The sequence below is a fragment of the Xenia sp. Carnegie-2017 genome, unplaced genomic scaffold, assembly GCF_021976095.1.
Source record: "Xenia sp. Carnegie-2017 unplaced genomic scaffold, XeniaSp_v1 HiC_scaffold_23, whole genome shotgun sequence".
NCBI classification, from domain to species: Eukaryota; Metazoa; Cnidaria; class Anthozoa; order Malacalcyonacea; family Xeniidae; genus Xenia; species Xenia sp. Carnegie-2017.
The window spans coordinates 642308-660104 of record NW_025813486.1 but is presented as its reverse complement, the minus strand read 5'-3'; the positions used below and the strand labels follow the sequence as shown (position 1 = coordinate 660104).

The following is a 17797-nucleotide window of genomic DNA, read 5'->3' as shown; positions in this document are numbered from 1 at the left end:
TATTCACACAGACCTGAAACCACATAGTCATAAACCCAAGGTTTCAAAATGCATGGTGGTGGACCACCTTGCAAAATGAAGGCAGCCATAAGATTTCCAGAATACAAAAATTCCTTCTCTGTCATTGCTGATGTTGAGATAATGGGAACACCAGTAATGAACAGTCATTGTGTAATTTCTTTAAGAACTTCTGCAAACATAAAGAAGGATTTTTTAAATGCTCTATATATAAATATGTGGCAATAACTGTTTAAAGGCAATGGACTTTTGTACTTTTTAAAAACAAAAAATGGATGAGTCAAACCTGTTAAAAATTCTCTCCTTGGTCCTCCAGTACCTTGAGCAGGCTCACCAATAAAAAAACTACTTTATGTTTATTTTCATCAGTGATCCAGCTACAACATTTTCTTGTCTCAATGTAATCAGCAAATAGCTGGCCTCTCCTTACATTTATTCTAGATTGTGCTTTGAGATTTTTTACTAACGGTTCAAGAATATCTGAAATTGACTTCACACCAGTATCCAAACTCACATCCTCAGTGACATCCCCACTTGTGTTTCCTTCTGCAATGCCATGTAGAAGTTCAAATTTTGTTTCTTGATAAAAAGCCCGTCGGTTAGCATTTTCTGCACATATGTCTGCATGTAATACAATGTCTTTATCTACAAAATACCTAGGAAACGGTAATAACATTTAAACATGTTAACAGAAACAATAAAAATCATAAGGCCGTATCTTTGCTTTACATAACAATAAAGCGACGTACCACTCAAACAACGCAGATACTGACTCTTAACTTTTCAGAACGTTAAATTTATCTGAAAGATTGAATGTTCAAAGTTCCAACCGTCGACCAGTAAAAGGTTTGTAAGACAAAACATAAAGAATTATCATGTGTGTTTACGATGTATAAATGTGACCTTAAATACAAAATGTTTGTCATATTTAATTAATACATTTTTACTGAATATTAGTCACACCTTAGTACTATGAAATATACATCATAGATACCCGTAGCAATTTGTAATCCTGTAATTGTATACCAATCAAACGAAGTTGCAAATACAAACAATTTTCTTACGAAAAAAAATTACTGCCATCGAAAGGAAAGCCTGTTTATCGTGATGTGTTTGTTTGCTAAGGAATTGAAATTGCTTGCTAGCATGTAATTATATTTATCTTTGGGTCCGGACGGTATATTTATAAAACATGTGTTATTTCATTATACTTGTGATAATATGAAATGACATTTATGAATCAGGAAGAAAATTTAGTTTGAAATTGCAAATGGACTCATGCATGCCATCATTGAATGTTTTAAATATTTGGTCGTTTTTTTTAACATTTAGTCGTTTTGTAACGTTGCAATTATCTTTCGTCGAGCTGTTGACGCTAAGGTGATACATGCAAATTCATAGCACTAAAAAAACTGAAAATCTTTGATTTCTGATTTGTAAAAACAGAGATTTTGGACCACATGGTGGTGTACAGCAGAAATTCTAACATAATTCTGCCACGTTTGAGGCTCTTTTGGTTAAAATTAGACCGATTAACTAATTATAAACTAATTATTCAATTCAATTACAGCAATGAACACTTTTGTATTCTGGGTGTGGAATCGTTTTGACTTGTGATTTTGATAAACTTAACTTTTGCCACCATACGAATCAATTCAGATTACCAGAAACAGCTTGTAGTTAAATATACCTAAAAGATACAAGCAAACATTGAACTTGATGCTAACAAATCTTTATAATTTCTACAAGACTACAACAAGAATTCTCTATCACCTTCCCTACATTTAATTTCTCACAATATAATGTAATGTCACCTTATCCAACTCTTTTCTATTTCTTTGATTGTCTTATCATACTCTTCTAAAATTTCTGGTTCCCTTTTCAGCTATACTAACTGACCCTTTAATCTTCTCAAGCTTATGCTGTAATTTGTATAATCTAAACTATGTCTATACATCTTCCTCTGCTATTCCTAAAGTTTCAAAATCCGACAAACGGTTGACATTCTTATCTAAACTTAAATTTCCTGAACTTTCATGCGCAATGAAGTTCACTTGAGTGTGCATGTTATCCAAATCATTTCTTGCTTTCATGGGACCAGACAACACCCAACCTAACTTAGTAGACACAGCAACAGGTTCATCTACCTGTCCCCGAACAACATTGTCTTCTTGAAACCACCAAAGATAATTTGCTCCATTCAAAACTTCAATATCTAAAACTTCCTTATCCTTGCAAACATCTGAAAACCACAGACCCTTTAAATGTGAATAATCCATCTTTCTCAACTCTACATATGCATTCCTAATTTGAGATATACAGTCTACACTGTACATACTATACTATACTGTACTATACTGTACCGTCTACAGTCTACACTGTATGCCTTGATGCTTACACTCTCTCCCCGTGTAACTGATGACAACTCTAATTGAAATACCTCTGGCAACTTACCTTTAGCCTTCTCTTGACCAAACAACTTGATTTCTATCCAATCCTTTCTACTAGCCTGAATACCTGCTCCCTGTATAATCTTTCTATTCACAAACGACTTGTGACTTCCTGAATCAAACAACACTCTGACCCAAACACGTCCCTTAGCTCCCTTAATAAAAGACTGTGCTGTCTGTAATGTTACCCTATAATGAGATCCCAGAATAGAATGCTTGGTTTGAACATCGCCTGTAAGAATCCCGTTGGCTTCACAAATTGACCTATGGTGTGCCTTCTCACATGCATTACATTTATCATTACTATTACAATTCTTACTGACATGTCCTTTCTTCAAACAAATAAAACATCTTCCGTACTTACGAATGAGTTGTTTTTCTCAGGTACCTTGGTTATTTTCTTACATTCCTCAGGTTTGTGTTCCCCAAGACAATAAACGCATTTTCTTTTCGCTTTACCGTTCGTTGACTCCTCGTTGCAACTCTCGTGCTTCGAGTGCAGTGTTGATTCTGACCCCATATGTCTTTGTCTCGACGTTTCTCGTTGTTTCTCCTCATCTTGTCTCTTGGTTTTCGCACCGATCGGTGTGTGAGCTTCTCGAAGCTCCAACTCTTTAAGAATTGCGTTCAACGTATCTTAAAAAAATGAAAACAAATGAAATACCTTTCTACAATCGTGTTGACTAATAAGCAACGCCATATCAAGAATGGTCAGTCTTGAATAGTGACATATAAATTGGTTTTGATACGTTTTCATAACATCTAAAAATAAAAACATATTTCTTACAAAAATGAACCGTGCCTACCTCACTTGTACATATTTCTTACAAAAACGAACCGTGCTTTCCTCACTGGTACATATTTCTCACAAAAATGAACCTTGCTTTCCTCACTTGTACATATTTCTCACAAAAATGAACCGTGCTTTCCTCACTTGTACATATTTCTTACAAAAACGAACCGGGCCTTCCTCACTTGTACATATTTCTCACAAAAATGAACCTTGCTTTCCTCACTTGTACATATTTCTCACAAAAATGAACCGTAATCAGCAAATAACTGGCCTCTCCTTACATTTATTCTAGATTGTGCTTTGAGATTTTTCACTAACGGTTCAAGAATATCTGAAATTGACTTCACACCAGTATCCAAACTCACATCCTCAGTGACATCCCCACTTGTGTTTCCTTCTGCAATGCCATCTAGAAGTTCAAATTTTGTTTCTTGATAAAAAGCCCGTCGGTTAGCATTTTCTGCACATATGTCTGCATGTAATACAATGTCTTTATCTACAAAATACCTAGGAAACGGTAATAACATTTAAACATGGTAACAGAAACAATAAAAATCATAAGGCCGTATCTTTGCTTTACATAACAATAAGATTTAAATGTTTAAAATTAAGTTGCACAAAATTAATGGCCACGTATCAACTCAAACGACGCTGACATTTGACGCTTAACTTTTCAGAACTTTAAATTTATCTGAAAGATTGAATGTTCAAAGTTCCAACCGTCGACCAGCAAAAGGTTTGTAAGACAAAAGATAAAGAATTATCATGTGTGTTTACGATGTATAAATGTGACCTTGAATACAAAATATTTCTCATATTTAATTAATATATTTTGACTAAATATTAGTCACACCTTAGTACTATGAAATATACATCATAGATACCCGTAGCAATTTGTAATCCTGTAATTGTATACCAAACAAACGAAGTTGCAAATAGAAACAATTTAATTACGAAAAATAATTACTGCCATCGAAAGGAAGGCCTGTTTATCGTGATGTGTTTGTTTGCCAAGGAATTGAAATTGCTTGCTAGCATGCAATTATATTCATCTTTGGGTCCGGACGGTATATTTATAAAATATGTGTTATTTCATTATACTTGTGATAGTATGAAATGACATTTATGAATCAGGAAGAAAATTTAGTTTGAAATTGCAAATGGACTCATGCATGCCATCATTGAATGTTTTAAATATTTGGTCGTTTTTTTTTAACATTTAGTCGTTTTGTAACGTTGCAATTATCTTTCGTCGAGCTGTTGACGCTAAGGTGATACATGCAAATTCATAGCACTAAAAAAACTGAAAATCTTTGATTTCTGATTTGTAAAAACAGAGATTTTGGACCACATAGTGGTGTACAGCAGAAATTCTAATATAATTCTGTCACGTTTGAGGCTCTTCGGGTTAAAATTAGACCGATTAACTAATTATAAACTAATTATTCAATTCAATTACAGCAATGAACATTTTTGTATTCTGGGTGTGGAATCGTTTTGACTTGTGATTTTGATAAACTTAACTTTTGCCACTTTACAAATCAATTCAGATTACCAGAAACAGCTTGTAGTTAAATATACCTAAAAGATACAACCAAACATTGAACTTGATGTTAACAAATATTTATAATTTCTACAAGACTACAACAAGAATTCAGCCATACTAACTGACCCTTTAATCTTCTCAAGCTTATGCTGTAATTTGTATAGTCTAAACTATGTCTATACATCTTCCTCTGCTATTCCTAAAGTTTCAAAATCCGACAAACGGTTGACATTCTTATCTAAACTTAAATTTCCTGAACTTTCATGCGCAATGAAGTTCACTTGAGTGTGCATGTTATCCAAATCATTTCTTGCTTTCATGGGACCGGACAACACCCAACCTAACTTAGTAGACACAGCAACAGGTTCATCTACCTGTCCCCAAACAACATTGTCTTCTTGAAACCACCAAAGATAATTTGCTCCATTCAAAACTTCAATATCTAAAACTTCCTTATCCTTGCAAACATCTGAAAACCACAGACCCTTTAAATGTGAATAATCCATCTTTCTCAACTCTACATATGCATTCCTAATTTGAGATATACAGTCTACACTGTACATACTATACTATACTGTACTATACTGTACCGTCTACAGTCTACACTGTATGCCTCGATGCTTACACTCTCTCCCCATGTAACTGATGACAACTCTAATTGAAATACCTCTGGCAACTTACCTTTAGCCTTCTCTTGACCAAACAACTTGATTTCTATCCATTCCTTTCTACTAGCCTGAATACCTGCTCCCTGTATAATCTTTCTATTCACAAACGACTTGTGACTTCCTGAATCAAACAACACTCTGACCCAAACACGTCCCTTAGCTCCCTTAATAAAAGACTGTGCTGTCTGTAATGCTACCCTACAATGAGATCCCAAAATAGAATGGTTGGTTTGAACATCGCCTGTAAGAATCCCGTTGGCTTCACAATTTGACCTATGGTGTGCCTTCCCACATGCATTACATTTATCATTACTATTACAATTTTTACTGACATGTACTTTCTTCAAACAAATAAAACATCTTCCGTACTTACGAATGAGTTGTTTTCTCTCAGTTACATTGGTTATTTTCTTACATTCCTCTGGATTGTGTTCCCCGAGACAATAAACGCATTTTCTTTTCGCTTTACCGTTCGTTGACTCCTCGTTGCAACTCTCGTGCTTCGAGTGCAGTGTTGATTCTGACCCCATATGTCTTTGTCTCGACGTTTCTCGTTGTTTCTTCCCATCCTGTCTCTTGGTTTTCGCACCGATCGGTGTGTGAGCTTCTCGAAGCTCCAACTCTTTAAGAATTGCGTTCAACGTATCTTTCATTGACCATTCCGTGAAATCGAACCTCTTGTTATTGTCAATGGGAAAAGCGTCCGGCAACTTCGCAATGACTTCCGGTACTACGATTGAAGAATATACGGCTTCGTCCACTCCTAAGGCCTTTAAACCCCGGCAGTTTGTCTTGCAGGTTTCGTATAACCGCCGAAGCTTGTCGATGTCTCCTTCGTCCGTTATGGGTTTTACGTTCATTAACTCCTGGATATGCGCTTTCTTGATCACGTTCTTTTTCCCGCATCTTCGTTTCAACAATTCTACAGCTTCGTGATAGTTCGCTGAAGTTAGGGCAAAACCTAATATTGTCGATCTTGCAGGTTCGAGCAAAAAAGTCCTTAAATACGCAAACTTGTCGACGTCATCTAATCCATCATTATTATTCACCGCACTATCAAACGAATCGCAAAACTCTTGCCATTCTTGCAGCCGTCCGCTAAATTTCTTTACTTCCAACATTGGGAGTTTTGTTCTTATAACTCTGCGCGTCTCACTACTCAAACTGCTGTTCAGCGTGCCATTTAATGTCGTTCTTGCCGTTTCAACTGGGACATTAGACTCCTTGACGATGTCGTTCTCATCCAGAATTCCTCGCTCAAATTCTTTCCGCATTTTTCTCATTGCTTTCACTCAGCATATCGATAATCGCGTCATCAAGGATTTTTTATGTTGCGATCTTGTCGTTCAATCCATCTCGTAGTTGTCTCAGTTTGTTTCTATCGATCTCACCGTCCGTTTCTCGTATTTTCTCTTTTAATTTACTAGCAATTTTCCTCGCTGACCCTCTATGTCCTGCGCACTTTCGTTTCTTTCTCATAAATTCATCCATTCTGCTATTGGACTAAAAAACTTCAATTTCAAAATAGATCTACAACTAAAATATCTCCGACTCGAAGTACCACGTGTAGCAATTTTCTCCTTTGCACGTCAGCACAAAGCAGTTATACGTCTTACGATTTGTTTTTGGGACTGTATACTATCCTACTGTACGCGCAGTCGAGACACAATTCTCAATTTTACTCAATATAACTATTCTGCATCACAGATAATCTTAAACATTTCAAGCTTTTACATTCACAGCCAGCGAGAGAAGAACCTTGACTTTTTACGTGTCACAACTAATAAAGTATTAACATAAGTTCCTATTTCAGTTCTTCCATAAGTTCCTAGTATCAAATAACAATTATCAATTACTTATTCACATAAGTTCCGACACTTAGACTTCAAATACAACATATATTTGATTTTTAGGAGGCGCTGTAATGAATAAGAGCGTCAAATTTTAAAATTGTATTAGAGAAACGCATTTGACATTATACAGTTAGTATGACTTCACTCCCCAAAGTCCAGGAAATGGTAGTTTAGAGCTTCTTAATAAAGAATTTTCCCTCGGAGCATTTACCCCCGGACTCCTCAAACATGACTCACACCTTAGTTTCTCGGCTCAGGCTTTGGGCCCCGTTTTTAAAGTGTGTATATTTGAGGCCCATTTTCAGTGGTAGCTGATTGCCCCCATGAAGTGTTCCTAGCACGCAACTGATTCCCCCTTATATTAAACAAAATTATACAAAATAACTGTTAACTCAACAGAACTTTGTTGAACCAACTAAAATTTGCTCGCAAAGTGTCTTCATTTGACGGCCGCCATACGCTTTCCGTTTCAAAAAAATGTGTTAAATTTACTTTTCTTACATGTCATACATCACGCAGAAGCCACTGACTGGTTTTTGTTTATTAAGTTTCTAAGAATTGTAATATTTCGTCTTTATTCCAAAGACATCATCAGAATAAAGACGAAATATTACACATTATTTTGTTTCAAACTCTTGTAATATCTTGAATATCAAGAAAACGAGATGTCCCTCTTCGGAATTTGTTTTATTTTGTATTATTTGAAATTGTCTGCTCGTCCTGGTTATTAGCTTTGTTTAACGACTCAGATATTTTATTTTCAATGGAAAATGTTGCACTTTGCCCCAGATTACGCTACGTTAATGTGACTTATATAAATCAATGGCCACAAGGCAAGTTCCATAAATCAATATTAAACGTTAATCGCCATGAATTACTTTCGTTGGCTTTCTCAACTTTTCATAGTCCTTACATGAAGTTTGATTTGTTCATGTAAATCCTCGACTTTAACAAAGAGTGATGTATATTGAAGGTCGAACTTTTGAAATTGATTGATTTTAACTGTCTTGTTGATACATCATATTCTTTTTTAGATGGAATCAAGAGAAAACAGAAATCTACTTTACTTTAGAGCAGTAATTAATGTGGTACAAACGGAACTTGCTAAATTTTTCATCAAAGAATGGAACTCTCTATACGAAATAATATATGGAAAATGGGATGATACATGCAAAAGTGGCAATATATTTTACAAATTAGAATCGAGAAGGAAGTTGGATAAAATACTGCAGTTAAAATATCAAAATGGAGATACCAGTAAGTGGGACTGTACGATATTATTTAATGCAATAATTTTTTCAAATTCAATTGGAAATCATCTTGACAATAAAACAAAGGATGCTGTTCATGCACTTCGTTGTGAAAAAAACAAATACGCAAGGTGGTATAAAAGCGAATGCTCAGATGATGATTTTGATGAAATAGTCAACATCATTGAAAAATCATTTCAAGATTTGAAATTTTCTCTCGATGAAATCAATAAAATCAAAAATCATCGTAAAAGTTTTGATTCATTTCAAGTTTTTCCTTCTAAATCCAAACATTTTCTCGTTGAACGCATTGAATTACAATATAAAATCATAGAAGATCTTAAAAATTTAAGGAATAATAACATTAACGAACTGACACGTTTCTACATCACTGGTAATCCTGGAAGTGGTAAATCACAACTTGCAAGACACGTTTGTGAAAAAATATCGTGTGATTGGGAAAATAGAACTTCGTTTGTAATGACTCTCGATGGGAAGAATGTGGAATCTCTTTTACAAACTTACTGTGAACTTGGATACCGTTTAAACTGTGACAAGGATATGATTAAAAAATTTAAAGATGAAAATTTTTCCGCCAAAGAGAAAGTCAAGAACCTTCGATCGTTAGTATCTGTTCGATTGAAATTCTGGCAAAATTGGTTGATTATTGTCGACAACGTTGGGCAACTGAGCGAAATTTCTCCGTTACTACCACAAGTAGGTGATCACATGTGGAAAAATGGACAACTAATAATAACTGTTCATAATACAGATGCCGTACCTCACGATGAATTGTCCAGCAAACATATTTCTATCAGTAGTGGAATGAATGACAGAGAATGTTGTCAATTGTTAAATTCTTACACTAAAGATGAAAATGCTGATGATCAATTGTTGAATGAAGTAGCGCACGCATTAGATCGTCAACCGCTGGCTTTGGCTGCCGCTGGTTATTATGTCAGTCGTGTAAAGAAAGCAAACTGGTTATTTACTTGGAGACAATATTTAAAGAAAATATCTTCAGAAGAACAAGAAAGCATGGACGCCACTTTTGTTAAATTTAACTCGGTGTATCCTAGAAGTATGTTACAAGCTTCACTTTTAGCTGTCAGACAAAATGCTGAAGAATCCTCAATATTGGCAAAGGTTATTACCTTTTTTTCTATGATATCATTTCATCCTATACCACGAGACATTATTGTTTTTTATGTTCAAGAAATTGATCCCAAACACTCAAAGGAAGATATATGTCTTTGTTTAAAGGACTGCTCGTTGTTCTTGCATTCAGAAAATAATGACATTAGTCTACATCGCATTGTTCACAAAGCAATTAATGTTTATCAATCTGAACATTGTAATGAAGAACATGAAATGGAAACTAACGTTGATCAAATATCTAAAGCACTTTACATGTTTAAAGAGAGAGACGACAAAATCAAATTAATGCCACATCTTGAAAAAATTGTTCAATTATTAAAGACCAACAAGACAAAAATCAACATGAATATTTTACAAATTTTCCAATATTTTGTTGACAGATTAAGACATTTTGGAAAATACGATCTTGCTCTTGAACTATTGGATAAATTTAAATCAGAAGTATCTAGTTATGACAAAGCTTGGTATTTTAGTATCCTCGGTCTTTTATACCATGACACTGGGAAGTATAGCAAAGCTAAAAATCTTCATGAAAAAGCTCTGGAAATTCAAATACAATCGTTAGGTCCAAATCATGTTGATGTTGCTGCGTCTATAAACAATCTTGGTTTGGTGTTTTATAAAACTGGAAACAACGACAAAGCTATAGAGTTTCACGAAAAAGCTCTGGAAATTCGAAAACAATCTTTAGGTCCAAATCATGTTGATGTTGCTGCGTCTTTAAACAATCTTGGTTTGGTGTTTTATAAAACTGGAAACAACGACAAAGCTATAGAGTTTTACGAAAAAGCTCTGGAAATTCGAAAACAATCTTTAGGTCCAAATCATGTTGATGTTGCTGCGTCTTTAAACAATCTTGGTTTGGTGTTTTATAAAACTGGAAACAACGACAAAGCTATAGAGTTTTACGAAAAAGCTCTGGAAATTAGAGTACAATCGTTAGGTCGAAATCATGTTGATGTTGCTGCGTCTTTAAACAATCTTGGTATGGTGTATGATAAAACAGGAAATTACGACAAAGCTATAGAGTTTTACCAAAAAGCTCTGAAAATTAGAAAACAATCGTTAGGTCGAAATCATGTTGATGTTGTTGCGTCTTTAAACAATCTTGGTTTGTTGTTTTATAAAACTGGAAACAACGACAAAGCTATAGAGTTTTACGAAAAAGCTACGGAAATTAGACTACAATCGTTAGGTCGAAATCATGTTGATTTTGCTGCGTCTTTAAACAATCTTGGTATGGTGTATGATAAAACAGGAAATTACGACAAAGCTATAGAGTATTACGAAAAAGCTCTGCAAATTAGAAAACAATCGTTAGGTCCAAATCATGTTGATGTTGCTGCGTCTTTAAACAATCTTGGTATGGTGTATGATAAAACAGGAAACTACGACAAAGCTTTAGAGTTTTACGAAAATGCTCTGGAAATTCAAAAACAATCGTTAGGTCCAAATCATATTAATGTCGCTGCATCTTTAAACAATCTCGGTTTGTTTTATGATAAAACAGGAAAACACGACAAAGCTATAGAGTTTTTTCAAGAATCTCTAGAAGTTCGAAAACTGAATGTGCCAGGTAAAGACCATACTCATGTCACTACGTCTTTGAGCAAGCTTCGTACGATGTACGAAGAAACTAAAAAATATGAGTCTGAAACTCTTTGACAGGTTGCATAAAATTGCATAAAGTTGTACAGTTTCCTTGTCCTCAAAACAGACAGTCAACAACAACGAATTTAACAACTTTTTCTTATAATTACTAAGATACTCGACAGATATTGACGACAACAGTTCGTTAACACTGGTTAACACTAGTCACTCCTATAGTTTTGCCAGCAGAAAATATATAGTTTGAAATTGTGTCGCCTAGATAACAAAACCCACTTTTTGAGTGTTCTTTTTTGACTTACATTCATATCATGGTTTTTTTGTTTTTGTTTTTATTTTCGTTTTACATTTGCTGTTTGCTTCATAAAGTTTTGGTAAAACACAAAACAATAGACATTCCGTAAATAGTAAACATTGTTCAATCTAGATAAATAATGTTTACTATATACAGTGTCTATTGTCGTAATTCATGAAGTTTGTTTATCTACATTTATTGGTAATCTTACGCCTAATGAAAGCTGGTTCATAACGTGAATATATATACTGCCCCTCAATATTTCCAATTGTAAAGTCATTTTATTACTTGAAAATGTCAGTCATGTAAAACAGTGCGTAATATATGTATATGAAATTTTGGAGCTAATGGGTAAAACGAAATGAAATATATAGTTTTAAAAAGCTACTATCCAAAACTTTCCAATTTATTTGTGTTATTTCTTTTTGAGCGCTAGCTGTAAATTCATTTTTTTACTTGTTGTCAAGTAGAAATACACAGCTTGTGTGGATAACGTTTTTTTAAATATTGTTCGTAGAAATCACAAGTGGTGATGATGCTAAAGATGTCGGAAATTCTCCTGGTGTTGAAAATACAGAACAAGGTATGCCTTTCAATTTTATTTTATTTTATGTATATTGCATAACCTAAGCATATTTGTTTTGCATCACAATTCAAGTCATTTGATTGGTATTTATGTGTTTTTATGAAGATTTATATTATTTAATAATATGCATGATGTACGTATACAGTGTTGCACTTTCGGACTCCAAACGTTCGTTTATTACGTATGTTCAATACTGTATCAATGACTTAACTTTTTCCTTTGCGAACGACAAATAATTTAAATGTACTTTGTACCAGACGGCAGTGCTCAGAACAACTTGACAAGTCTTTGTTTATCTCAATAAATACTGCGTTATCTCAATAAATACATTTTGTTTTATAAAGTGCTCAAATTGTCTACATTTCATAAAATGTATTGAAGAAAAAGGATTATAATAAATAGACTAAAACTTTTAAAACAATCTTGACATAATGTACACCATACAGATCAGACACTGCATTTAAGAAGTTTTCAGGTTAGACCCTGTGTTTTAAAAGTACTCGTGTTTGATTACGTTAATTACAATTTTCTTTGTTAGAGTACAGGAGATTAGTCGGTGTATAACTTTTTTCCAGATATAAATTATGTTTTTTGCTCCTGGCTTACAGCATCGAAAGTGTTGAAACATTTAAAAAACATCACCAAGTCCAAGTTCTAATAAAAATTTACTTCAAATACAGTCTTCAATCAACCTTTTACATTAACAAATGTAATAAGATATATGAGTATTTTTCATCACATGTCTAAGCAACACTGACTGGTAACATTTGCGGCTGGTTTAATCTGTTTTAACCATGACGGTAAAATCTTGTCACTTTACTATTTGTACTTGAAGCACATTATCAGTCAGTTGAAATCAAGATGAGACATGAGGTGATAATGACATCATGTAATCTATGAATTATCGCTTACAGATCTCAATGGCTATATTAGATTTTCTCAAGTATTGTAGCACGGACCACTGTATAGAGGACCGAAACTATAAATTTTAGTGGGGTGGGGGAGGGGGTGCTTAATAACGCTGATACTGAATTATCGCTTACAGAGCTCAACGGCTGTATCATGTTTTCTTAGATATTGTAGCACGGACTACTGTACAGAGGACCGAAACTATAACATTTAGTGAGGTGAGGGAGGGGGTGTTTAATAACGCTGCTGCTGAATTATCGCTTATGGAACTCAACGGCTGTATCGTGTTTTCTTAGATATTGTAGCACGGACTACTGTATAGAGGACCGAAACTATAACACTTAGTGAGGTGGGGGAAGGGGTGTTTAATAACGCTGCTGCTGAATTATCGCTTACAGAGCTCAACGGCTGTATCATGTTTTCTTAGATATTGTAGCACGGACTACTGTATAGAGGACCGAAACTATAACATTTAGTGAGGTGGGGGAAGGGGTGTTTAATAACGCTGCTGCTGAATTATCGCTTATAGAACTAAACGGCTGTATCATGTTTTCTTAGATATTGTAGCACGGACCACTGTATAGAGGGCCGAAACCACTAGTAAGGTGAGAGGTGTTTAATAACTGCTGCCTTTATCAACGGCACATGTAGTAACATTTAGTAAGGTAAGGGGGTGTTTAATAACGCTGCTGCTGAATTATCGCTTATAGAGCTCAACGGCTGTATCATGTTTTCTCAAGTATTGTAGCAAGGACCACTGTATAGAGGCCGAAACTAGAATGTTTAATGGTTTGGGAGGGGGTATTCATATCTTCAGTTGTGGTCGACTGATTTCTTGTAAAGCCAACGTAGTCTACATTTGACATAATTCAAATAAAGAAAAATATCAATAAAATTACAGGCAGATGGATGGATAAAAAATTGATCTGAAAATTTTATGTGAAAGCATGAAAATGATTTGCTCAATTGCTGATTTTAACTATATTTATAAGAGAGCTCTAAGGGAGCGTTGTATTGTACGAGAAAATTTTTCAAATTATTAAAAGGTGATTGTGGTAGCCAAAAATAATTAAAATGTTCTGTATCGTACATAAAATGCATCCAAATACAAAAAAGATGTTACAACATTTGAAGCCAGAAGTTCGATCATTTGCTTGCATCGTTGGCGTTTCTTATCTTGTCAATTTATTATACTTTAACACTACAACATCATGATTTCTTTCACATGTTTTTTAAAACATACAAGAATTTTATCAAAAAGACTGAAAGATATGATAAGAATTTAAATCGCTTACTTCTTTCGTGGGGTTAAAAATTTATTGAATTGCACGATTCCTTTTCTTTCTGGGTAAATATTTCCTCAAGAAAGAAATTTTCTCGATAACGAAAACCCTGGCACAATAGACACTTGACAGACAAATTGTTTCTTGTAAATAAATCATCATATGCTTAATGAAATATAAAAGAATTGAAAACTGCAAATAACCATTTTCAATTCGGCAAAGGGAAAACAATACTAGCAATCTTGAAGATCGCAAATACCATGGTGAATGGTAAAATTAATTCACCGTGGTATTTGCAATCTTCAAAACGATTTTCAAATTTGTCACCTCGACTAAGTCTCTATTTTAGTACTAACACTGTCACACGAGAATGAGAAAAAGCATGAGGTAGAGGTTGAGTTTGCAGAAATATAGATAACGAGGCTCACTTTATCAATGAATAAGAGAAACAGTACGTATCAGATAATTTAGAGTTAAAGCATAAAATGCCTATGAAACGAAAATAAGAACCTGTGTTATACTTTTATTGAACAGACATTTTAATATGATAATGGACTTTCTGTAGTAGTCTATGCATATCACTTTTCATTCTTGAGATATTAAAGTTTTTATTATGTCTGATTTATCTGATGTCACATTGGAAATGAGAACTAGATGTATTGGGTAAATTCACTGATACATTATTTTAACATGGAGGAGTTTCCTTCTTTGTGATGTGTTAATGATAGAAAATACTGCGTACCATTATCAACCTAAATTTGTCAGGAAAATGAAGGGTATTTGAAACATTGCAGCAACACATTTTGCATGCAATATTATGTCACAAGTTAAATAAATTGGTAATCGCAAGCACTTCAATATTTTTACAATGAATAAAGTCATGCAGAAAAGAGTTTAGAAAGCACTCTGTCATCTCAAAAGTTCTGGTCAATACAGATATAATTTAACTAGCAAAATATTTGTTTCATTGGCACTTTAAGATGTCCAAACAAGGTTCGAGGGAATAAATGTAGAGATCAGACTTCAATACTAATGTTTGGCAACAAACATAAGATAGTCTATCTAAAAGACGAGTGTCGAGAATAGAAAGAAAAATTGAACGAAGCTATTTTGTTATCTTTTGCTATAAAAAATTTTTTAGACTCTAAAAAATATATGCTCTCAAAATTTTAATTTAATATTTTCGAAAAACGCAAGGTTACTCCTTAACAAAAATTCATGAAATTACTGCAAAGAGAAGTTTTTGTGATTAATTGTTTGGTATAAGCTAACCTCGAATGTTACCAGTTGAAAAATTTATGATATTTCTAATAATTATTAATACGTTTTTTTTAAAAGTGTACGGTATCAGTATTCTTTCCTAATTGGGGAAGTTTAAGCTATTTTAATGTATTTATTTTGTTTCTTTAACCCTTGCACGTAATATGTTTATCTAGAAGAGTGGAAATACATTGATGAATCAACGAAACATAGAGAATTGCTTTTAAAATTGATTGAATATGGACACAATCCCAGTGCTGAGGTTAAAGAGGTGGGCAATGTGCGTGTAATATTCTCAGAAGAATTTTGCATTGGCGAAGGAAGTGATGCAACCCTTGTTTTTCTTGGACTGGGTAAGGATGGTTACGGTAAAGCAGTGAAACGAATACATCGACATAAATTTATCCAGCTTGCACATCACGAAAAGGAAATTTTAAATGAATTCAATGCAAAGAAGTCGAAATATGTTTTGAATTATTTCTACTTAGAAGAAGATATTGGAACGGATTATGTTTATTTGATCTTAGACTTAGCTGAAGAATCACTGGTGAAGTTTGTGAAAGATTCTACTTTGCATGATCTTCAAAAAGCTCTTCCTGATATTCTTAGACAAATTTTAAAAGGATTAGCTGATCTTCATAGCGGCCCAAATCCTATTCTACATCGGGATTTGAAGCCTTCCAATGTTCTGCGAGACTTAAAAAGCAAATTTCTGATAGCTGACTTTGGCATAAGTCGAATAATGAAGAATGACACTACAACATATAAAAGCAATACTTCCATGGGAACTGTGCATTGGATAGCTCCTGAATCATATCGCGAAGGTGACGATTCACTAAATAAAGCGCGTTACAATAGAAGGTCTGATGTATATGTAAGTGTAGGAATGTAAACATTTGTAAGTTGTAAAGAAACTCAATGCTATGAAATTGCATTTTAATGTAACGCTTTTTATTATTTTAGAATGCAGGGATGGTAGCTTATTATGTAGCAACGAAAGGAAAACATCCTTTTGGAATTGAACGGCATAGACTGGACAACATGCTGAATGGAAACCCTGTTGGTTTGAAAGAAATCAAGGATGAAACACTAAAGGACCTTCTGTCGTGGATGTTAAATCTAAAACCTGAAGGCAGACCATATTCTAACGAAGCTTTAAAACACCCATTTCTTATGTCAGATGATGAGAAGTTTGAAATGCTAAGTAAAGTTGGAAATCTTCAGCAGATTAAGACAAATGATCCCCAGTCAAGTGTTGTTCAACAATTGAATAGCGAATCCGTACTTTGGAAAAGTCAAATAAATTGTGATGTTTATGATTATTTGGTGAATAGAAGGAAGTATGAATCTTCATGGACAGAATGCTTAAGACTTATACGAAATATTGACCAGCATTGGAACGAACGAACATGGTCAAGACCACAACCAGAACCATTTTATAAGATTGGCGATTACAGGGCGTATTTTCTCCGAACATTTCCTAATCTCCCTGTTCGGGTGCATGCTGCTGTCAGGTCAAATAAAGAATTGAAAAACGAACTAGAACTCTAGAATATTTTTAATTTTAATGAAAGCGAACTACATCAATAAACAATATTTTGGTTATTTTATGCACTGTAACCCTGACAATTATTTCGTGCCTAAATCCATACAACTAAAATGCAAGTGCTATGTATTTAAAATTTCTTAAATGAATATTGAATATACACCTAAATACACTTAAGGTTAACTACGGCGCCCTCTATTGCCTATATTCTAAAAACTCTCTCACATTCACATTTACTGAGTAAAGTTTCAAAATAATCTTATAACTGCTGGAAGACCTTGTATTTACTTCACAGATAGAAATTTGTGCAAAGTTATGTTGATTTTATCATCTCAGATCCCATATCATCTTGTAGGTATCCGCACATTAATGTCACATGAAAACACTCAGTAATAGTTGTGTGACAGTTTTAGTTTAAAGTTTTCTAAATCATTTACATAAATTTTGAGCTTTTGGGGTGTTTTTATTTTATTGAATTAACTTCGCAAAGAGCTTACTATAGCAACAAAAGAACGTAAATAACTTCTAAACGACAAAGAACAATGCTACAGTTTTCTCCAGTTACTGCAGCCTT

The 17797-nt window shown here is 34.0% G+C and overlaps 2 protein-coding genes across 4 annotated transcripts in view; one reads left to right on the top strand and one right to left on the bottom strand.

Annotated features, from left to right (window-relative positions):
• Positions 1-17539, top strand: part of LOC124447918 (serine/threonine-protein kinase/endoribonuclease ire-1-like) — a 49503-nt gene extending 31964 nt beyond the window's left edge. The window contains exons 3-5 of the mRNA XM_046998914.1: positions 12157-12222; positions 15854-16551; positions 16641-17539. Coding sequence (XP_046854870.1) covers positions 12157-12222; positions 15854-16551; positions 16641-17228 — 1352 coding nt within the window. The 3' untranslated portion in view covers positions 17229-17539. The remainder of the gene's footprint in view (positions 1-12156; positions 12223-15853; positions 16552-16640) is intronic.
• LOC124447925 lies at positions 1432-6262 on the bottom strand. 3 transcript variants are annotated; one of them, XM_046998921.1, is made up of 3 exons: positions 6122-6156; positions 2833-3104; positions 1432-1708 (listed from the first exon to the last, which is right to left on the bottom strand). In XM_046998921.1, the coding sequence occupies exons 1-3, from the start codon at positions 6126-6128 to the stop codon at positions 1679-1681; spliced, it is 309 nt and encodes a 102-aa protein (XP_046854877.1). In that variant the 5' UTR covers positions 6129-6156; the 3' UTR covers positions 1432-1678. The 3 variants fall into 3 exon arrangements, 2 of the variants coding, with proteins under 2 accessions (XP_046854877.1, XP_046854878.1); XM_046998922.1 differs by having other exon boundaries at positions 2857-3104; XR_006948882.1 differs by lacking the exon at positions 1432-1708 and adding an exon at positions 3543-4842 and having other exon boundaries at positions 1889-3104; positions 5849-6262.
• Positions 17540-17797: the final 258 nt, after the last annotated feature.

Excerpts from the sequence above, each read along its gene's own strand:
- LOC124447925 (XM_046998921.1), bottom strand. Across the intron at positions 1,709-2,832 it reads CTGAGAAAAACAACTCATTC|GTATATTTAACTACAAGCTG; the intron begins GTAAGTACGGAA and ends TGTATCTTTTAG.